This window comes from Doryrhamphus excisus, chromosome 7, assembly GCF_030265055.1.
Source record: "Doryrhamphus excisus isolate RoL2022-K1 chromosome 7, RoL_Dexc_1.0, whole genome shotgun sequence".
Taxonomy (NCBI): domain Eukaryota; kingdom Metazoa; phylum Chordata; class Actinopteri; order Syngnathiformes; family Syngnathidae; genus Doryrhamphus; species Doryrhamphus excisus.
Window position 1 is genome coordinate 10,941,870 of NC_080472.1, and position 23,443 is coordinate 10,965,312.

At 39.8% G+C, this 23,443-nt stretch overlaps 2 protein-coding genes and 1 long non-coding RNA gene across 6 annotated transcripts in view; 1 reads left to right on the forward strand and 2 right to left on the reverse strand.

The window, feature by feature from the left end:
* Positions 1 to 8,148, reverse strand: part of adck1 (aarF domain containing kinase 1) — a 40,822-nt gene extending 32,674 nt beyond the window's left edge. For all 3 annotated transcript variants that reach the window (XM_058077972.1, XM_058077971.1, XM_058077970.1), the window contains exons 1-3: positions 8,088 to 8,148; positions 7,041 to 7,182; positions 6,767 to 6,850 (exon numbers count right to left, since the gene is read on the reverse strand). In XM_058077972.1, the coding sequence (XP_057933955.1) occupies positions 6,767 to 6,850; positions 7,041 to 7,172 (216 nt within the window). In that variant the 5' untranslated portion in view covers positions 7,173 to 7,182; positions 8,088 to 8,148. The remainder of the gene's footprint in view (positions 1 to 6,766; positions 6,851 to 7,040; positions 7,183 to 8,087) is intronic.
* Positions 8,149 to 8,476: 328 nt separating this feature from the next.
* Positions 8,477 to 21,755, reverse strand: LOC131132715 (E3 ubiquitin-protein ligase TRIM35). Of its 2 annotated transcripts, none has more exons than XM_058078602.1 (6): positions 21,132 to 21,755; positions 18,505 to 18,600; positions 16,993 to 17,223; positions 14,576 to 14,598; positions 13,493 to 13,611; positions 8,477 to 12,839 (listed from the first exon to the last, which is right to left on the reverse strand). In XM_058078602.1, exons 1-6 carry the CDS (start codon positions 21,702 to 21,704, stop codon positions 12,292 to 12,294), a joined length of 1,590 nt encoding a protein of 529 aa, XP_057934585.1. In that variant the 5' UTR covers positions 21,705 to 21,755; the 3' UTR covers positions 8,477 to 12,291. The 2 variants fall into 2 exon arrangements, with proteins under 2 accessions (XP_057934585.1, XP_057934586.1); XM_058078603.1 differs by having other exon boundaries at positions 19,795 to 21,283.
* LOC131132716 (uncharacterized) lies at positions 21,464 to 23,250 on the forward strand. Its single transcript, XR_009130414.1, has 3 exons — positions 21,464 to 21,559; positions 21,788 to 21,891; positions 22,925 to 23,250. It is a non-coding gene; the product is annotated as an uncharacterized LOC131132716 (long non-coding RNA).
* Positions 23,251 to 23,443: the final 193 nt, after the last annotated feature.

The window sequence follows — 23,443 nt, forward strand, 5'->3', positions numbered from 1 at the left end:
ACAAATCAAGAATAAAGAAAATCAATCAGTAATAAATAAATAATAGAATAATAATAATAAAAGGGCAAATAATAAAAACTTAAGAAAGCACATATAGTCGGTGGGTAGACAAATGATTTTTTTCAGATTAAAATGAACAAAGCATTATTAGAGCCCTGGAGACATGACAAAACACGACTATAGTCACATTTATACTCTTTTTATTTACAACATATTGCGCAACTGCAGGGTCTTGAGACACATGCTAACTCGCAAACTAGAGAGCTAGCGACCTAAACGGTAGCCTTCAAGTTATTTCCTTTCAACTTAAATAGCCAAAAACTTACCACTTCCACACGGATAGGGAGGATAACTATTAACAGTTATTTAACCTTTAACATGAACATGAATCAAACGTAATAATTTTTTCTGGGTACATGATACCATACAGCATCCATATCAAACTTGAGCGGGCCGCACTAACATTAAACGTTCATATCAAGGCGGGGGCCTCAAACTAGTGTCCTGCGGGCCACATTTGGCCCGCAGGCTGCATGTTTGAGACCCTATACCCTATACCCTATACCCTATAGTTCCTTCCTGCTGTCATTCAACATTGGGGCTATGATCTCTGGGTTAGTATGTTTTGTGGCACCCTTCCACATCCTGTTCCTCGGCATTCAAAGCCACAGAAGCATTTTCTGCCTATTCTGTCACTTTCTTTGAAGTTCAGCCGTCTTGCTAGCAATAAGCTATTGTTTTTCTTTCAACAATGACTTCCTCACGCCACACAGTATTGCAGCCAACGGCGCCGGCAAACAGATATATAAAAATAGTCTAATGAGGTTGGAGATCTGTGGTCACGAGTGGGTCTTTTTTTCAGGATCTTTTAGCAAACAGACAATCTTTTATTGTGTCCGACCTTGGTAAGCTTGTTTGACCTTGCCATCGGCAGGTCATGGCAACGCAAAGGTTTGACAGAAAACTCCAGCAGCAGTCAGTCAATGACCAACAGGCACCACCAGGCACCACCAGGTACCATCAGGTACCACCAGATGCCGACCAGTGGGGACGGTTTCTTCAACCTTACTACCAGGTGCCGTAGGAAATGTTCCTGTTCCAACCACCAGGAGGAGCTCTGCTGTGATGCATTCACGGTCTTACAGAAAGTCAGATATTTTTAACTCTTTTCATAAATGCAGTTTCCCCACTCTGGTGTGGAAAAAAAATATTCAAGCCACCCATCCATCCATGCACCCATCCATCCATGCACCCATCCATCCATCCATGATCCATCCATCCACCCACCCATCCATCCATCCATGATCCATCCATCCATCCACCATCCACCCATCCATCTGTCCACCCATCCGTGCAGCCATTCATCCATCCATCCGTCCACCATCCACCCATCCATCCGTCCATGATCCGTCCATCCGTCCACCATCCACCCCAGGGCTCTACGTTAAAAACAAAAATTACTTGCCCATGGGGAATCCTTAAGGTGAGAACTACTTGCCCGAACTTGCCGCATGTAAAATGAAAAGTGCCATAATGATATCATATATCAATATATGCTGATAATTCATCGGATAATAGTACTGATGCATTGTATTTGGAGGAATGTCTGAACATTTGTGGAGATGTATTTAACATACATCTCCACAAATTTTCAGACATGCTACCTTACACATCGTAGTCGTAGTAAGCAGTGATATTTATAAGTTGTGCACCACAATTAAACATTATTGAATAGACACATTTGTGTACTAGTAAAGTGTTTTTAATCCAGAAAAAAATGTTCAATGGTCAAACAATAATTTGTGAAGCAAAGGTGAGAAAAATCCACAGAGAAATTGAACCGATAGATTTTGCAGCTTGTGCAAAATCAGCACTTGGTATTGGATCTAATGGGTGGTGTTTCATTGTGACCACTTCAAATTGTCACAGCAATGTGATTCACTCACCTGTGCCATCCTTTGATTTGCTGCCGCTAATAAAATACTTGTTTAGGAGGCACTGGTTCATCACTTTTTGCTGTTTTCCTTCACAAGTTGTTGAAGAATTAGACCATGTTGGCAGGGACGCCATGATAGATGTTTTCCTAGTAAAACGATCGCTGATTGGTTGATCGCGAACAAGAACGGGTGTGGGTAAAACGCAGATTGTGGATTACGGACCACGGTCTAAATAAACGATTCTGATTGGTCCATTTCAAGATTTGCAAGGATTGGTTTGCAAATTACCATCGGAATTACGCAGTCCGTGTTTTACCAACACCCAACAAGAACCGCTTTAAAAAAACTCTTGGCAGTATGGCATGCTAAAGTGCACTTGCCCGACGGGAATATTAATGATTGGATTTACTTGCCCGAATTTTGTTTTAACTTGCCCCGGGCCATCGGTACATCGTTATTGTCGAGCCCTGCACCCACCCATCCGTCCATCCATCCATGATCCATCCATCCGTCCACCATCCATCCGTCCATCCATCCATGATCCATCCATCCATCCACCATCCACCCATCCATCCATCCATCCATGATCCATCCATCCATCCACCATCCACCCATCCATCCGTCCACCCAGCCATCCATCCATCAATTCTTCAACCTTACTACCAGGTGCCGTAGGAAATGTTCCTGTTCCAACCACCAGGAGGAGCTCTGCCGTGATGCATTCACTGTCTTACAGAAAGTCAGATATTTTAAACTTTTTTCATAAATGCAGTTTATATAAAAATATTCAAGGATTGCAACGGGAGCAACAACAAGGAGGCTGAAGACATGCGGGTCCGCTTTCTTTGAAGTTCAGCCGTCTCGCTAGCAATAAGTCATTGTTTTTTTTCAACAATGACTTCCTCACGCCACACGATATTGCAGCCAATGGCGCCGGCAAACAGATGTATAAAAATAGTCTAATGAGGTTGGAGATCTGTGGTCACGAGTGCAAAGACGGTCCAAAACCCTGATATCAAACAAGCGGTACGGAAAATGAATTCTTATTGGAATAATGTGAAGCTAGCACTCAGCCCCAAACACTAATGCAGCCACCTGCCAAGCGACACGTATTTAACATTTCTAATGGAGCACATTTACTGTATATAAAAGCCCATGCTGTCAAGCTTGTACCTCCAGAGAGAAGTGACACTAATCACCATCCGCACTGGCTTTCAAACCTTTTCCCACGGTGGCTTCAGATGGCGATGACGCATTCACTGAAGTTTCAACATATGTGAACATCGGCGATGAAGGCTGCTGTCGCAAGAGCATTTGCATCATAGTATGCAGATGCACGCAGTCAATCAGCATTTTGTTCGCTCCTTTCATTTCCGTAATGAAAAGACTTTTTCAAAACGGCCGCTTCCCCCAACTGCTGGGCCACTCGCCTTTTTCTCATGCAGCTGAGGATGCAAAGGCCTCTCAGCATATGCTTTGAAGAGGAATGTCATCGCTCTTGATGAAGCTAAGGCAGCCAAAAGATTTTACTCTATGTATTCACATTGAAATTGGTGGCACACATCTAATATATTTAGGGCCTTCCGTACCTGCACTGGTCTAGGGGAGGCTGCCATCCATCTGCACATCCATCCATCCATGCAGCCATCCATCCACCCATCCATCCATGCAGCCGTCCATCCATCCATGCAGACATCCATTCACCCATCCATCCATGCAGCCATCCATCCAGCCATCCACCCACACATCCATCCACCCATCCATGCAGCCATCCACCCATCTATCAATACATCCACCCATCCACCCAGCCATCCATCCATCCACGAAACATCCATCCATCCACGCAGCCATCCATCCAGCCATCCATCCATTCACCCATCCACAGCCATCCATTCATTCATGCAGTAATCCATCCATCCACGCAGTAATCCATCCATCCACGCAGCCATCATCCATCCACACATCCATGCAGCCATCCATCCAGCCATCCATCCACACATCCACCCATCCACGCATCCATCCATCCACCCATCCATCCACACATCCATCCATCCACCCATCCATGCAGCCATCCATACATCCACGCAGCCATCCATCCATCCACGAAGCCATCCATCCATCCACGAAGCCATCCATCCATCCACGCAGCCATCCATCCATCCATCCATCCACCCAGCCATCCATCCATTCACCCATCCATCCATCCATTCACAGCATCCATCCATCCACGCAGTAATCCATCCATCCATCTATCCATCCATCCATGCAGCCATACATCCATCCACACAGCCATCCATCCATCCACACAGCTATCCATCCATCCATCCCTCCACCCAGCCATCCATCCATCCATCCATCCACGCAGCCATCCATTTATCCACGCAGCTATCCATCAATCCATCCATCCATCCATCCATGCAGCCATCCATCCATCCATCCATCCATCCATGCAGCCATCCATCCATCCACCCATTCACGCAGCCAGCCATCCATCCATCCATCAATCCATGCATCCATCCATCCACCCATCCATGCAGCCATCCAACCACCCATCCATCCATCCATCCATCCACCCATCCCGCTTATCCTCACAAGGGTCACAGGGGTTATGCTGGAGCCTATCCCAGCTGTCTTTGTGCGAGAGGCAGGGTCCACCCTGGACTGGTGGCCAGCCAATCACAGGTCACATATAGACAAACAACCATTCACACTCACATTCATACCTATGGACAATTTCAAGTGGCCAATGAAGCTAATGCTAATGTGTTTTTGGAATGTGGGAGGAAACCGGAGTACCCGGAGAAAACCCACGCATGCACGGGGAGAACATGCAAACTCCACACAGAGATGGCTGAGGGTGGAATCGAACTCGGGTTTCCTAGCTGTGTGGCCTGCGCGCTAACCACTCGAACTCCGTGCAGCCCCTCAGTATTTATTTTATTTATCTTTAACATTATTGCTGTGTGTTTTTTTTTCACATTTAATCCATCCATCCACACCCACCCGCCACCGCCCACGGCCAAGGCTCTCATGTATTATTCATGTGTGTTAAATAAGCTACATTTAATTTCCCAATCAGCTGTTGGCAAGGCTTGTAATGAGATGCTAATAGTTGAAGAGCCTGAGCTCCCTGAGAGGGGAAGGGAAAGGGTGGGGGTGATATACATTTACAATGGCACTGTCAGTCCAGCGATAAGGACCTATCGCCATCAGCCAGACTTCCCTTATTTTTTGGTTCTTATGAATGTTTGTTTGAATTTAATGGATTCTTTTGTCAGTTCATCTTTCTCATCATTTATCGTGATTCAAAATAATTTTTGTAGACACACGTATGTAAATGTATCACTTGTTTTTGTTCCAGAACCTTCAGGATCGCGGCACGGTGGTCTAGGGGTTAGCGCACAGACCTCACAGCTAGGAGACCAGGGTTCAATTCCACCCTCGGGCATCTCTGTGTGGAGTTTGCATGTTCTCCCCGTGCATGCGTGGGTTTTCTCCGGGTACTCCGGTTTCCTCCCACATTCCAAAAACATGCTAGGTTAATTGGCTACGCCAAATTGTCCATAGGTATGAATGTGAGTGTGAATGGTTGTTTGTCTATGTGTGCCCTGTGATTGGCTGGCGACCAGTCCAGGGTGTACCCCTCCTTACGCCCGAAGACAGCTGGGATAGGCTCCAGCACACCCCGCGACCCTCGTGAGGAAAAAGCGGTAGAAAATGAATGAATGAACCTTCAGGATCTTTTAGCAAACACAATCTCTTATTGCATCTGCTGTGATGCATTCACGGTCTTACAGAAAGTCAGATATTTTTAACTCTTTTCATAAATGCCGTTTCCACACTCTGGTGTGAAAAAAAAATATTCAAGGGTTGCAACGGGAGCAACAACAAGGAGGCTGAAGACATGCGGGTGCGCAGCCGCGGGTTGCCGACCCCTGGCACGTTCAAACAGTCCATCTGATCTCGTATTGCGATGTACGGCAAACTTCAGAGTGCTACCATGCTTGCTCTGAGATCAACTGCATCGGGCCATGAGTGGAACTGCTGCCCGGAACGGCCTTTGATGAGCCTCCAGGAAGGCCGGTTGCTGAAGTGGCCGGCGAGTGGGGGCCATTATACGAGGCAGGCAGCTGCTTGGCTTCTCCACAGAACCATATTGGGACTTTACTTGGGAATTGTTCACAGATTTTACAAATGTTGACGAATCAGGGGGCAACTGCTGGCCTTTGGAAGGTGACTGAGTTTAGGCTATTTAAGGAATCTAAGCAATTAATAATTATTGAAATGAAAAATGATTACATTTCCATAAATCACAGAGAACCATCCGGTTGCAGGGAGTACCTAATTCACTGATTATTGCCTCATTATTAATCAGTCTCATAAGCTTGTGCTTCAAATTATACAGAATTATGATTAATGCTACATTACCGTATTGACCGGCATATAAGATGGTATCGTTTCCTAAGAAAACAGTCGGCAACAATGGAGCGCTCCACTAACATCGCCGACAGGGAAACACTGTGTACACAGGAGATTGAGTACAGGACGGAGATGGCAATCACATGGTGTTGGATAGCTGGAGGTTTCGGTAACTGTTATTAATAAATCAGATGACTTTGTGGACCCAAATGGCTGCTGAGAATGCATACGTCATGATGTCAGCGGTCTGTGCTGTTTCTGTAGGATCAGTTGCTGCAGCAGGCATTTTTAGATTTTAAGTTTTTCATGCAATTTTATTTTTTTCATATATCAATTGTATAGAACATCCATAACTGCTAACAGTTATGTGATACGCATTGTGATTCATATGGACCAGCACAAGTATCTACCTTGGACTTGAGGGCCCAATACTCCTCAGTGCCATGGTCCACGTATTTGAACGCAGTGAGGTAGTCATAGCTGATGACTGCAGTCTGTGCACAAAAACAATAAAAACATGTAAGAGCTCTGACAAGCTAAGGTAACAACTGCACTGCAGTTACATCAGCTACCCACTAGATGGCGACAAAGACAAATAATCCCACCACTTCACACAATTCAAACATATTCACCATGCAGCCAATATTCGATGTATTTCCAAAATATGATTAATTCATAACTTACAGTGGCAGCAGCTCGTCCAAAGCGGATCAAACTTAGGTCATTGAAATCCAGTTGTCGATTGTAAAGGTAAACTCCAGAGGAGGCAAAGACTGCCGTGGCCAAAGAGGAAAGTTTCAGCAGCCGGCCAGCCATCAGCCGCACTCTTAAGAAAATATGGGAAATGGGGAAAAGAAAATAAAGTATGGAATAAATAACTTAAAACTTAAATAAATAAAGCTTAGAGCTCCCAACAGCATGACAGCTATTGGCCAATGAACTGCTCTGGTGGGAATACTGCATTATTATTATATGAAGAAGTTTGATATAGTCATTTGAAACTCCTATTGGTACCGTTCTTGTATATGTGAGTGTTAAGTTGCTGTGTGATGATTTTAGCATTTTATCAAAAACGACACCATGAGTACACGGTACATAGTATATACTGTATAAACTCACAAAAGTCAGTGTCCCCGTCAATTGCTGGAATATACGTATATCGACAATATATGCTGACGCGTCCTATTGTTTTACAAAAAGTTGTGATTGAAAAAAAAACTGTATTTTTCTTATAATTTAAGACATTTTCAACACAGGTAGATTTCAGCGTATGGAAAGTATTAGTACCTTTTTATTTTCATTGACAGTCAGTATTTACAAGAATTGGTTAACTAATGTGTGTTATAGCACAAATAGCCCATGTGTTATAGCCAACAATAGGTCATATGACAATATTAATATTCAATTTTTACAGTATGCCAACAGCTGGACACGATGGTTTGTATATTTTGTTCAGTAGGATACAAAGCAGAAGCAATTTAGGTTCACTTTCTTGCAGAGAATTAGAGATTCGCTATTGTTTTGTACATACGGTACTTCTTCATGTACAGTATGTAATGTGTTGGTTATTGCTTAACAACATTTGAAACGTGTTACAGTGTTATGTCGTACGACCGCCAGGGTATCGCAGCAAAATTCGCAGGAAGACCCACAAGCGGAAGTTAACACAAACATACAAAACCACACAGAATAGTGATTTTAACAAATAAGCTTTAAATCGAACACATTTACCTTTGCTACACCGGCGGTTGTGCTGTGACCTCTTCACCAGCTTCCCATGTGGAAAACAAAGGATTATGGGTAATGTAGGAGGAAACGAAACAGTGGCTGTTGTGTCATGATTTATAAGCATGATTTGCACGCTTGCGTTCATAAAACCTAGATGTGACTTGCTATTTTAATTAATGTGTTAAATGTTTCTGTCGCTAATTAACATTACCTATGTTATTTGTACGGTCTATGTTCCACTAAAAACTACAGTCATGGTGACGGGTGTGACGTTAAACACATGCGTCAGAAACAGTCAGCTGGACACAAGAAGCAGATACAATGTTACACGGAAATCAACAACATAACAACAAAATAAAGCAAGGGGAAAAATAAACAGTGCTGGGGTTTTAATCAGACGTAAAGCAAAATTACCAAAACACAGACCAAATGAACATTATACTGTCGATCAAAAAATTAAAAAACACTCGAGCCTTCTGTTGCAACACTGTGATACATTACAGACTATTCCCTTCATTCAAAGTTTACGTCACAAATTACGGTTCTAAATTAATACTGAAGCTTGGTTTATACTTTGGAAACAAGTGACGTTTTCCCTCTGAGGAGCCTGTAGCTATTTAGTCAATCAATCAATCAATCAAATAACTTTATTTATAAAGTACCTTTCACACATCACATACAATAGCCATTGGAGGTGCTGTACACCAGCACGACTTGACAGAAAAACGATACAACAAAAATCAATAAAAACAACAGACATTAATTACAAAATAAAAAAACACAATTTCATGCAATAAAATCAGTAGTTCATGCTGTGTCAAAGGCCAAACAGTAAACATATTTTTTTAAAGAGGCCCTATGATGCTCATGATTTGTGCTTTCATTTATTCCATGCACGGCCCGCCTCCGGGCACGCCCACTCCACTGTGATTGGCCACACGGCCAAAGTGCTTCTTCACTATGAACCATATGAGGAAGTCCGCCCTTCTGTGACGTCACAAAGGGACAGTTTTACCACGCCTTTTGAAACCCAGCCTATTGAGCCATCCGAAACGTCTTTCAGGGCTCACTTCCACATGATGTGACACTTTGGCATGGTTTAACACCAGAATACTACATTCTAACTACAGTTATACTTCAGAATGGTTTAACACCAGAATACTACATTTCGAACTACAGTTATACTTCAGAATGGTTTAACACCAGAATACTACATTCTAACTACAGTTATACTTCAGAATGGTTTAACACCAGAATACTAAATTTCGAACTACAGTTATACTTCAGAATGGTTTAACACCAGAATACTACATTGGTACTAAAGTTATAGGTCAGAATAGTTTAACACCAGAATACTACATTCATACTACAGTTATAGAATGGTTTAACACCAGAATACTACATTCTAACTACAGTTATACAACACCAGAATACTACATTCTAACTACAGTTATAGGTCAGAATGGTTTAACACCAGAATACTACATTTGTACTACAGTTATACAGTTATTACATTCATACTACAGTTATAATTCAGAATGTTTAACACCAGAATACTACATTTGTACTATAGTGATACAGTTATTACATTCATACTACAGTTATACTTCAGAATGGTTTAACACCAGAATACTACATTTGTACTACAGTTATAGGTCAGAATGGTTTAACACGAGAATACTACATTTGTACTACAGTTATATTTCAGAATGGTTTAAGACCAGAATACTATATTCGTACTACAGTTATACTTCAGAATGGTTTAACACCAGAATACCACATTCTAACTACAGTTATACAACACCAGAATACTACATTGGTACTACAGTTATAGAATGGTTTAACACCAGAATACTACATTCTAACTACAGTTATACAACACCAGAATACTACATTCTAACTACAGTTATAGGTCAGAATGGTTTAACACCAGAATACTACATTCATACTACAGTTCTAGAATGGTTTAACACCAGAATACTACATTGGTACTACAGTTATAGGTCAGAATGGTTTAACACCAGAATACTACATTGGTACTACAGTTATAGGTCAGAATGGTTTAACACCAGAATACTACATTCTAACTACAGTTATAGAATGGTTGAACACCAGAATACTACATTGGAACTACTACATTCATACTACAGTTATAGAATGGTTTAATACCAGAATACTACATTCATACTACAGTTATAGAATGGTTTAACACCAGAAGACTACATTGGTACTACTACATTGATACTACAGTTATAGAATGGTTGAACACCAGAATACTACACTCTAACTACAGTTATAGGTCAGAATGGTTTAACACCAGAATACTACATTGGTACTACAGTTATAGAATGGTTGAACACCAGAATACTACATTGGTACTACTACATTCATACTACAGTTATAGAATGGGTTAACACCTGAATACTACATTCATACTACAGTTATAGGTCAGAATGGTTTAACACCAGAATACTACATTGGTACTACAGTTATAGAATGGTTGAACACCAGAATACTACAATCGTACTACTACATTCATACTACAGTTATAGAATGGTTGAACACCAGAATACTACATTGGTACTACTACATTCATACTACAGTTATAGAATGGTTTAACACCAGAATACTACATTCATACTACAGTTATAGAATGGTTGAACACCAGAATACTACATTGGTACTACAGTTATAGAATGGTTGAACACCAGAATACTACATTGGTACTACTACATTCATACTACAGTTATAGAATGGTTTAACACTAGAATACTACATTGGTACTACTACATTCATACTACAGTTATAGAATGGTTTAACACCAGAATACAACATTCATACTACAGTTATAGAATGGTTGAACACCAGAATACTACATTGGTACTACTACATTCATACTGCAGTTATAGAATGGTTTAACACCAGAATACTACATTGGTACTACAGTTATACTTCAGAATGGTTTAACACCAGAATACTACATTCATACTACAGTTATAGAATGGTTTAACACCAGAATACTACATTGGTACTACTACATTCATACTACAGTTATAGAATGGTTGAACACCAGAATACTACATTCTAACTAGTTATAGGTCAGAATGGTTTAACACCAGAATACTACATTGGTACTACAGTTATAGAATGGTTGAACACCAGAATACTACATTGGTACTACTACATTCATACTACAGTTATAGAATGGGTTAACACCTGAATACTACATTCATACTACAGTTATAGGTCAGAATGGTTTAACACCAGAATACTACATTGGTACTACAGTTATAGAATGGTTGAACACCAGAATACTACAATCGTACTACTACATTCATACTACAGTTATAGAATGGTTGAACACCAGAATACTACATTGGTACTACTACATTCATACTACAGTTATAGAATGGTTTAACACCAGAATACAACATTCATACTACAGTTATAGGTCAGAATGGTTTAACACCAGAATACTACATTGGTACTACAGTTATAGAATGGTTGAACACCAGAATACTACATTGGTACTACTACATTCATACTACAGTTATAGAATGGTTTAACACCTGAATACTACATTCATACTACAGTTATAGGTCAGAATGGTTTAACACCAGAATACTACATTGGTACTACAGTTATAGAATGGTTGAACACCAGAATACTACAATGGTACTACTACATTCATACTACAGTTATAGAATGGTCTAACACCAGAATACTACATTCATACTACAGTTATAGAATGGTTGAACACCAGAATACTACATTGGTACTACTACATTCATACTACAGTTATAGAATGGTTTAACACCAGAATACTACATTCTAACTACAGTTATAGGTCAGAATGGTTTAACACCAGAATACTACATTCATACTATAGTTATAGAATGGTTTAACACCAGAATACTACATTGGTACTACAGTAAAAGGTCAGAAAAGTGGAAAAGCAGCTATGACTCTAGCAGAGGGTACCGCCTCAAGTCAGTTCACTCAACATTCCAGTACCGGGAGATACTTGGACAAGGTGTGATGTGCCATTCACTGGGGTTCTTGGGTTCTTGGGTTCTTGGGTTCTTGGGTTCTTGGGTTCTTGGGTTCTTGGGTTCTTGGGTTCTTGGGTTCTTGGGTCAAACCTCGGTAACGCTTCCCTTCCTCGCCATGCAGTACGGTGTTATTGTGTTATTATTCTGTTCTGATGCTATTCTGTTCCGACATTCACCCGTGCTTCGGTGATTTTCAGCGGGTGTTTGGAACAAGTGGTGGAAAAGTATGGTCTGAGCGTGCCGCTCCATTGCTTTTTAAATCTATGGATAAGAGTGTTGCCATTGGCGTCTGAGAAAGTCAGACACCCCCTCTCCCAGTCCAGCTGAATCCTGATCCTGGATGGTCTTTTCCTGAGTGTGAGAGGTGAAATGTGCCCGGGAGAAGCACGATACACCCCGGAAGAGAGGGACACAGTCCATAGACCACCGCTAAATTCAACAGGATTTTCATCCAAGTTCAACCAATCTTTTCTACGGACGCTCTCGCTGGCCACCCCTAAAGACCACTGACTGTTCTCGCCGACTTCCACCTCCCAGTGGTGGCTCCCAGAACTGAATCCAGCTGACCCCAAGATGCCCTGTGGGTTCACAAATCTCTCTGGGTTGTCCGGCAGAGGCTGCTCGTCACACACCATCAGGCTGGACAGGTCAGGAGACACAACTAGACACGACGAACCCGTGTTGGGGTCCAAGGTCACTGGAACTGGAGATAAGGGACACTGGTGTCATACCATAACATCAAAAAAGTATCCATACTCAAAGTCCACTATTTTAATCAAGCAAAAAACTCATACAGTTTTACACCAGCGGAAGCTAATTGTGTTTTTACAGTTTTAGGTTAGCATACACAGTTATTGTGTATTCGACTAAAGTGGACTCAAGAGGACTATAAATCAGGGTCTCTCAACTGGTTTACTGGACTATTAGCTCCCAATGTTCATGTAATAAAATCAATCACTGTGATTGTGCTTCCTCACTATGAACCATATGAAAAAGTCCGCCCCTCTGTGACATCACAAAGGGACAGCTTTACCACGCCTTTTGAAACCGAGCCTTTTGAGCCATCCCAAATGTCTTTCAGGGACTCCATTTTCCAACTTCTCAAATGTCTTTTACTATTTAAGGAGACTGTTTGCGACACAATGTGAGCTACAGCAGTGGGACGCTGTCTCTCGCTTTATGCCGTCTTCTTCTCCAGCAGATATCTGCAGCGTTTACACCCTGGACTGGTTTTCTAACATACAAAAGTTTGTATGACTTGTGCTGATATGGGATCGTTATCGGCCGATACGCAAGGCTGTACCATCGGAATCGTACCGGAAGTACAAAAGTTGCATTGGGACACCAGTTACTCACAGTAGTGGATGATTCGCAGCATCTTTTCCCAGACATGGTGTTGCATGCAGCTCTGGTACTTTGGGACATCAATCAGGGCTCCAAATTCTTCTTTGTACTCCTCCACGTTGTACGGAGTCCTGAGACAAGCAACTTGGGATACTTAGGATACTTAGGATACCTAGGATACCTAGGATACCTAGGATACCTAGGATACTTATATATAACATGCTTCTTCTGGCTACTATTTGGACATGTTGAATTGTGGCAATGTTGACAGTAGCAAGCCTAACGATCATCCACTTTGTCTCCTATGGCATAAAGCTGGCAAAGATTTGCATGTAATGCTAATGGTAATGGTTTAATTTCATTTGAACATGCATCAGATTCCAATTGAGTGCATCCCATAATCAGTTCCCAGTTCCACATGTCCAAAAGGAGTAGGAAGAAGCAAAGCTTATTAAATCCTACCCCTCCATCTGGTACTTTTACAATTAGTAGCTGTTACATTTGTTCACTTCCTGCTTTCCGTAATACAGTTTTATTTTATTTTATTTTATTTTATTTTATTTTATTTTATTTTATTTTATTTTATTTTATTTTATTTTATTTTATTTTATTTTATTTTATTTTATTTTATTTTATTTTATTTTATTTTATTTTATTTTATTTTATTTTATTTTATTTTATTTTATTTTATTGTTGTGCATTGTTTGAGGTCCTTACTCAATCCATCCCATAGTTTGATTCCACATACTGAAATGCTATGGCTAGCATAACGTAGTCCTAGCATAGAAGTGTTTCAAATGTACTTCTTCCCTGAGATCATATTTCTCCTCTCTTGTAGAGAAGTATTGGATGACATTTTTAGCTAATTGCTTATTTTTAGCCTTATGCATTATTTTAGCTGTTTGAAGATGAACTATATCAGCAAGTTGAAGTATTTGTGATTTTACAAATAAGGAGTTAGTATGTTCTCTGTAGGCGGCAGAGAACATACTAACCTTTTACTTACTGACCTTTTTTGCAGTACATTTAGCCAGTGAAGATTGCATTAAAAGTATGTGGTTATTCTTATAAGAAGAAACAAATGAGGTTGCTCACCTTGTGGAGGTACTTCTGTAATTCTGAAGGGAGACAAAAAAGTACAATCAAGTGGAGGAAAGAAAAGTAAGCCAGCATGAAAAAGGTTTTTTGTCAGCTGTCATGTTGTGTTCATTTCCACAATTGCTTGAAACATTGACTGGCATTAGAAGAAAATCTGCTGGAAGGTTGTGTAAGACTGCATGCCAAGGTTTGGATTAGGATGTGGGTACGGACACTATCTTCAGCACCCGCAATTTACTTCAGGTGTGGCATTCAAGTGCAGTCTTTCTATGCACGGATCTTCAAATAACATAACATCCAAGTACTCAGTCATTTAGACGATTGGTTTGTGCGGACCTCGTCTTTGAGCCCGTCCAGCAAATGCACTGCAGCTGTGTTGGCTCGCACAAAAGACCCACTTGGTACCTGGCGGATCAGCCAACTACCTGAGGCTTCATCTGGACTCGGGAACGTCGGGAGCCTGTTTGATACGCAAGCAAGTGTCTGCAATCAGCAGTGTTGCTGTTTGGGAAATCAGATCTCCTGCAGGCATTCGGACCCTGAACATCAGGCAGGCGGATGATGGTGAGGACAGACAACACAGCTGTGGTGTCCTCCTGCATCATTAAATGTCCAACCTGTCCTGTCCTGGGGGCCTGTTACCTTCCTGGCCTTCTGAATGCAATTCTCACGGAATCCTGTTTACATACGCACACCAGATAATGTACACGTGTTTATCCATGAATGCATTCATACATACTGTACGTTTGTATTTACTTATGTTTGTTTGTGTCTGGACTTTACACGATATTTTATCAATTTGACTTCAGGATTATCATCTACTCCTCATTTTCTCATTATTAATTAAGGCATTATTTATCATGTTTTATTCAGTTTGACTCTATTTATTCTGCTTTTTATTTATTATTTATCATCTATTCATTTTTCTGTACTATCATACATCTTCATCCCTTTCATTGACAATTTTGATAATAGACTGGTGTATATTAGTATACAGTATGTTATGTATTTATACAGTATGTTATGTATTTTACAGTATGTTATGTATGTATTTCTTTTTTCTTTTTATTATTTTTTAATTTTTATTTATTTATTTATTTTAGTATACAGTATGCTATGTATTTATACAGTATTTTATGTATTTATTTCTTTTTTCTTTTTATTATTTTTGTATTCATTTTTTCTTTTTTTCTTTTTTTTAGTATACAGTATGTTATGTATTTATACAGTATGTTATGTATGTATTTATTTATTTTTTATTATTATTATTTTTTTTATTTATTTATTTTAGTATACAGTATGTTATGTATTTATACAGTATGTTAAGTATTTATACAGTGTGTTATGTATTTATCTCTTTTTTATTATTTTTGAATTATTTTTTTCTTTTTTCTTTTTTTTAGTATACAGTATGTTATATATTAATTTCTTTTTTCTTTTTATTATTTTTTTTTCTTTTTTCTTTTTTTAGTATACAGTATGTTATGTATTTATACAGTATGTTATATATTTATTTCTTTTTCATGTTATTACTTTCTGTATTATTTTTTTCTTTTTTTCTTTTTTAGTATACAGTATGTTATGTATTTATACAGTATGTTATGTATTTATTATTTTTTTCTTTTTATTATTTTTTATTATGTTTTTCTTATTTTATTTTTTAGTATACAGTATGTTATGTATTTATACAGTATGTTATGTATTTATATATTTTTTCTTTTTATTATTATTTTATTATTTTTTTATTTAGTATACAGTATGTTATGTATTTATTTCTTTTTATTATTTTTTTTATCATTTTTTCTTTTTTGTATGTTGTTTTGTTATGTATTCATACAGTATGTTAGTCAGCATTCACTAGGGGTGTCACTTTGTTCATACACAAAATTGGGTCTGCAAGAATGAGATGAGATTGCAATCTACTCAAATATTACACTCCTCTGCAGTGTAATCTTGTCATGTTTTCATCTTGCAAGACCTTGTGAACTCCTGAGAATTGACAAATGATAACAAGAATATTCATTCATTCATTTTCTACCGCTTATCCTCACAAGGGTTTCGGGGGTGCTGGAGTCTATCCCAGCTGTCTTGGGGCGAGAGGCGGGGTACACCCTGGACTAGTGGCCAGCCAATCCCAGGGCACATAAAGACAAACAACCATTCACACTCACATTCATACCTATGGACAATTTGGAGTGGCTAATTAACCTAGCATGTTTTTGGAATGTGGGAGGAAACCGGAGTACCCGGAGAAAATCCAGGAAGAACATGCAAACTCCACACAGAGATGGCCGAGGGAATTGAACTTGGGTCTCCTAGCTGTGAGGCCTCCATGCAAACCACTCGTTCATAACAAGAATATTTATTATTTTTGTTACTCTTATTTATACAAGATGTATACAAGATATTTTTACCTTTAGAAAGAAGATGTTCTCTGATTCCATGAATTCTTCGAGTTCTCCAATACTGGCAGTCAGGATCCGTATGTCATTACTCGTCTTGTTTATCTTGTTCTCCACCTTCTGAATCTTCTCTTCTTCTTCCTGTTTCAACTCTGACATCAGAGCGGCCTCCTCATCACGCAAGTGCTGGTGCATCTTCTCAAATTCCTCCCTCAAGATTTGGGTGGTTGTTATTGACTGGCTCTGTGAACAATGTCCAGGAGTTAGCATTTCACATTACAACATTCAGGTTGATCAGGGGTCTTAAACTCAATTTACTTGGGGGCCACTGGAGCAAGGGTCTGTGTGAGACTGGGCCGCATCAGGTTTAAAAAAAAACAAACAAAAAAACGCATTTATTAAAAACAGAAAAATGAATAAACTTTGCTTTGGTTTATTTTCTACAATAAAAGCTCTGATAAAACATTCCACTGTTCTCAAATATCTTCATTTTTATTTTTCTGCACAAAATAAGATGAAAAATAAATAAACAAATCAAGAATAAAGAAAATCAATCAATCAGTAATAAATAAATATAATAATAATAATAAAACGGCAAATAATAAAAACTTAAAAAAACCACATATAGTTGGTGGGTAGACAAATGATTTTTTTCAGATTAAAATGAACAAAGCATTATTAGAGCCCTGTAGACATGACAAAACACGACTATAGTCACATTTATACTCTTTTTATTTACAACATATTGCGCAACTGCAGGGTCTTGAGACACATGCTAATTCGCAAACTAGAGAGCTAGCGACCTAAACGGTAGCCTTCAAGTTATTTCCTTTAAACTTAAATAGCCAAAAACTTACCACTTCCACACGGATAGGGAGGATAACTATTAACAGTTATTTAACCTTTAACATGAACATTAATCAAACGTAATAATTTTTTCTGGGTACATGATACCATACAGCATCCATATCAAACTTAACATTAAACTTTCATATCAAGGCGGGGGCCTCAAACTAGTGTCCTGCGGGCCACATTTGGCCCGCGGGCCGCGTGTTTGAGACCCCTGAGGTTGATGGTATGAAATAGTCAACTCGTGTAACTGAATGACCTTGGTGTCAAAACCGGTAGAACGGCTAATGTTAGCTTCCTGGAGATGCGCCGATCCAGGTTTTATGCAACCAATTCTGATACCGCTGAGGGTTGCGACCCTTTCTTTCCAGGAAAACTGCACTACTTTGGAGGGAATTTGCCCATCACCCAGAATCCTTAACACCCGCGGTGGTCAACCAAAGGTTCCAGAGTATTTTGAGTTGGGTGGCAGTTCAAGTCGGATGCCTGCACCACCTGGTCTTCATTGGCCAAACATCACAAAATCATTCAACAATCTTGAAAATGTTCAAGTACAAACGGCAGTAGTGGCCATGCATGTATGTACTTGGTATTGAATCAGTACCAGAAATTGCAATATCCCGTCGCCCACCCCTACATCATCAACCGTCATCACCGTGATCACTCCAGACATACCATGATGTGAGTTGCAATGTCCTCCCAGTTTTGTTTTATGGCGGTTATATTCTCCAGTTGCTCCTGGATGGCTCTGATGGTAGATCTCATCTTCCTCTGCAAGCACACAATCATGGAGACGTGTTATTGTTTGGAACAAAATAGAAATACAGCCTTGTTTTCACCAAGCAGTACAATAGACGCAGTAGCTGACCCAGATCTCACCATCACACCTGAACAACCTGTGGTTCATATGTGACACAGCTCAAGGTTTCTTGGTCCTTTATTTTGTTAGCTGAACTGAAGTGAACCACTTAGAAGAAAAGTCAGCAAAATTTCCATGTACAGGGTTGCGAGAAACCGGAGCGTATCCACTGGAAGATGAAGTGTTCCCGAACAACGAAAGAGAAAGGATCTCCAGTTTCAGACTTCTCTTAGACCAGGGGTCTTAAACACGTGGCCAAATGTGGCCCCCGCCTTGATATGAAAGTTTAATGTTAGTGCGGCCCGTTAAAGTTTGATATGGATGCTGTATGGTATCATGTACCCAGAAAAAATTATTACGTTTGATTCATGTTCATGTTAAAGGTTAAATAACTGTTAATAGTTATCCTCCCTATCCGTGTGGAAGTGGTAAGTTTTTGGCTATTTAAGTTTAAAGGAAATAACTTGAAGGCTACCGTTTAGGTCGCTAGCTCTCTAGTTTGCGAGTTAGCATGTTTCTCAAGACCCTGCAGTTGCGCAATATGTCGTAAATAAAAAGAGTATAAATGTGACTATAGTCGTGTTTTGTCATGTCTACAGGGCTCTAATAATGCTTTGTTCATTTTAATCTGAAAAAAATCATTTGTCTACCCACCAACTATATGTGCTTTCTTAATTTTTAATTATTTGCCGTTTTATTATTTTATTTATTTGTTACTGATTGATTGATTTTCTTTATTCTTGATTTGTTTATTTATTTTTCATCTTATTTTGTGTAGAAAACTAAAAAGTAAGATATTTGAGAACAGTGGAATGTTTTATCAGAGCTTTTCTTGTAGAAAATCGGAACCAAAGCAAAGTTTATTCATTTTTCTGTTTTTAATAAATGCGTTTTTTTGTTTTTTTTTTGGAAAACCTGATGCGGCCCAGCCTTGCCCAGACCCTAGCTCCAGTGGCCCCCAGGTAAATTGAGTCCCAAAGGCTGGGCTGTACTTTGTTTACTTGAGAAGCACTTCCTGTCTGTCCTGTGTACCAATGGAGGAAACTGATACGCCTCTGGACCGAACCAAAGGTTCTGTGGTAAAATCACGTTATGAATGCATGTACCTTGTACCCCAGCGGGAAGGTCAGTATGGACGGTCTATCTCTGCGCTGTGATCGCCTGGCCACCAGTCGTGGACTAGCTTTAATTGGGCAGGTTCCACAGCCACGGGATAAGTGGCGAAGGAAATGGATGGATGAAGGGTGGTTGCAGCAGGGTTCACGACACATTAACCCTCCTCTTGTGTTCGGGTCGGCACCGACCCGTTTTACATTTTAATGCATCAAAAGAATCCCATAACATATATTTATTTATTGCATCAAGGCTTTTTGACTTTGTCAGGAAACTCTATTTCAACAAAATAAAACCCAAAAAATAATTTTTACTACATTTTAAAATGGTCTGGTTGAAATTATGACCACTGTATTGTTAGGGTGGGTTTGGACCCGGTTATAATAATAATATGACTATAAAGCAATATTTTGAACCCCAACTGAAGTCACAAGCGTCCAATTAGCCAACACAATGACAACCAGCTCCTCTTCTCATCATGGAAGCTTCAGGGGATTCTCATTTTGACCGCTTTTCCAGTATACCAGCAGAAAAACAAGGTCCACACATGTGAGGGGAATTCACACATTTGATTGGCTGATTTCACATTTACAATTTGGATCATGGAAAGAATGGCAAGAAGTACAGTGAACCAAGATCTGGACCTGTTCTGCTTTTTCATTTCACTTTATACTAAAGTTCTGTTGCTGAAAACAATCACTTTTTCTACCTTTTCTTGACATGAATATATATGGGTCAAAATTCACCCCAACACCATACATGTTTCTTTAGTGATTCATACTAAAATGAGAAAATAAATACAACTCATTGATTTAAGAGATATGTTCTATATCCCTCAGTAATAGCCAGGTAACAAACGAACCTTCAATTTATGAATATGATTCTTTTGAGGTTCATTTTTGGAAATAGAAATGGAGGGGTATAGTGACAAAAAAAGGCCTGCATGGCCACACCAAAAGTATTAAAAGCAACATTTTCATGGATGAGGAAGCCTAAGAAGGTAACCAAGACATGAGAAGCAAATTTGATGGTAACTTATTGTTTTTAGTGTATTTTATAGCTGATTTAATACATAATATGGGTCAAAACCGACCCGTTAACATAAGAGATACTAGAGATACTAGAAAGCTAACACAAGAGGAAGGTTAATAAAGTGTTATCAGGCAAAATATGTGCATTGGTTGTCATGTTAAATCATGACATATATTCAACCAACCAATCGATAGAGTTGGTTAAGATATTTCCAAACAAAATGTGATCATACCACAATCACATTCATAAATTCTTAATAAAAGGTACAGTCTGGATTTGTTGTTTTTATCCATCTGACCTTACAAACAAGAGCAGCCTCTTCAATGGAGCACCTCTGGGGTGGATCCTGTCCGTTCGTTTGACACTTTTGACAGAGCAGGTCTCCCTTGTCCAGACAAAATCCGCTGAATGGTTCTCCATGCTGCACGCATTGCAGCTGTTTCTCCGAATTACCACCTTCAACTTGAATATTTCTTTCCTCTGCGGCAGGCCTTAAAACCGCCGCTGTCACCCCTTCTCTTCTGGGCTGCCCCTGGAACAAGGCACCCAAGAGACTGTGAAGGACAGAGTCCATCAGCTGGGAACCGTAGCAGATTGTGCAACCTTCGTGACCCATCTCTTGCTGGCTCAGGTCAATACAGCTTAGACATAGCTTGTGGCTGCAGGGTAAAGTCACAACACCCACTGACTGGCAACCTGGACACTCGAGCTCTTCTTCCGTTTGGGGTGAGGTCTTCTCTTCTTCAGTCAAATCCACATTCATGGACTCTCTTCTGGCTGTATTGTCAAAAGTTTGGTCATCAGAACATCGAGGGTTTTGCTCTTCTTCCTGTTTTTTTTCCTGATCAGCCCGACTCGTCTTCTCAGCCATGGCTGGTCTTCAGATGAAGTCTAATTTTAGTCAGACTGCTTTTGGATGAAGTATTTGTTTGTGTGCTTCTGTGTGTGCTGCAGTTCCACATTGACACAAGCACCTCCCACTCAGCTGCTGCATGCCTCCTCCACTCATATCATGAAAGGTCATCAAATGACGTGATAAAAATACTTGACAGAGTTTGGTAAGTTGTTTGTAGTACTAGCTCCATCTGATCGCTTTATTTGATTTGCATGTGTACATGCAAATACAGTTCCATGACTACCATAAAGTGCCGTGCAAAAGCCACTGCTTTTTTCTTAATGCCTGAATTCTAATGTCGCGATGGCTCCTTGACTTCGGAACTACTACTGATTGTTGAAATACTATGCTGCTTGCTAGTCAGCGAGGAAACGGTAGCTCTTTCTTTGGCAGGAGCCAATCAGTGCACCCATTGGAAATCACAGGAGGTCACTACTAATTATAACAGCCTGACTGAGGGTGTCATCTTACAAAGAACACAAAATTCATCACTCAGCAACTTAACATTCAAAAGGTATAAGGCAGGGGTCTCAAACTCAATTTACTTGGGGGCCACTGGAGCTAGGGTCTGGGCGAGACTGGGCCGCATCAGGTCTATAGTCACATTTATACTCTTTTTATTTACAACATATTGCGCAACTGCAGGGTCTTGAGACACATGCTAACTCGCAAACTAGAGAGCTAGCGACCTAAACGGTAGCCTTCAAGTTATTTCCTTTCAACTTAAATAGCCAAAAACTTACCACTTCCACACGGATAGGGAGGATAACTATTAACAGTTATTTAACCTTTAACATGAACATTAATCAAACGTAATAATTTTTTCTGGGTACATGATACCATACAGCATCCATATCAAACTTGCGCGGGCCGCAATAACATTAAACTTTCATATCAAGGCGGGGGCCTCAAACTAGTGTCCTGTGGGCCACATTTGGCCCGCGGGCCGCATGTTTGAGACCCCTGGTATAAGGTATAAAAAGGTATTAATGGAAAAATGACGTTGACGCTGCAATGACATTAGCCTCCATATGGGCTCCTCGAGTTGAGCAGAGGCAGTGTTGCAGTACCATCCATCATCCATCCATCCAATGAAATGCTTTGTTCAGACTTTGTCATATTTTTTTTCATTTTACAGGTACAGTAATCTCAAAATACATGGAAATATCCTTTCCTTTCCTTTTTGGTCTCCACAGGATTGAGGGTCAAGGACACCCAGCTGGAAGGGGCCCCATGTTCACTTCACAGTAAACAAGGTTTTGTCAGGCTGACAAAAATCCAAACGTTGTCAATGATTCCAATGTTTTCAATAACATCTACCGAGTCCCTCTGTTAACATGAGGTTGAATATTTTTTTTAAAGATATTCTACTTCTATGAAGTATGCTGGAACATGTAAATTTCCTAATGGGGATGAATAAAGTACCTACCTACCTACCTAGCTAAAAACACAAAGTGCCCATAAAGCAACTCTATGAAGTATATATCTATGTTAAACAGATCATTTTACTATGCAAATAAATGCAAAGAAATCCAACATGAATGTATGTTGAAAACAATGTATGAATATGTGCATGTTTTTTTTTTAAATAAACGCATATGTTTTGTCCGACGTGTGTTGTTTTACACACAATCTATTCTGGGATAGTCACATGACTGATGACTATCGACCTCTCCAAAATTACATCACTTAACTTGACATCACTTCAGGTTTGA

Coding starts and splice junctions, on each gene's coding strand:
- LOC131132715 (XM_058078602.1), bottom strand. CDS start 21,704: ATGGCTGAGAAGACGAGTCGGGCTGATCAGGAAAAAAAACAGGAAGAA. Junction 18,601..21,131: donor AGGCTGCTCTTGTTTGTAAG/GTCAGATGGATA, acceptor GTGTGCTTGCAG/AGGAAGATGAGATCTACCAT. Junction 13,612..14,575: donor TACAGAAGTACCTCCACAAG/GTGAGCAACCTC, acceptor TGCTTGTCTCAG/GACTCCGTACAACGTGGAGG.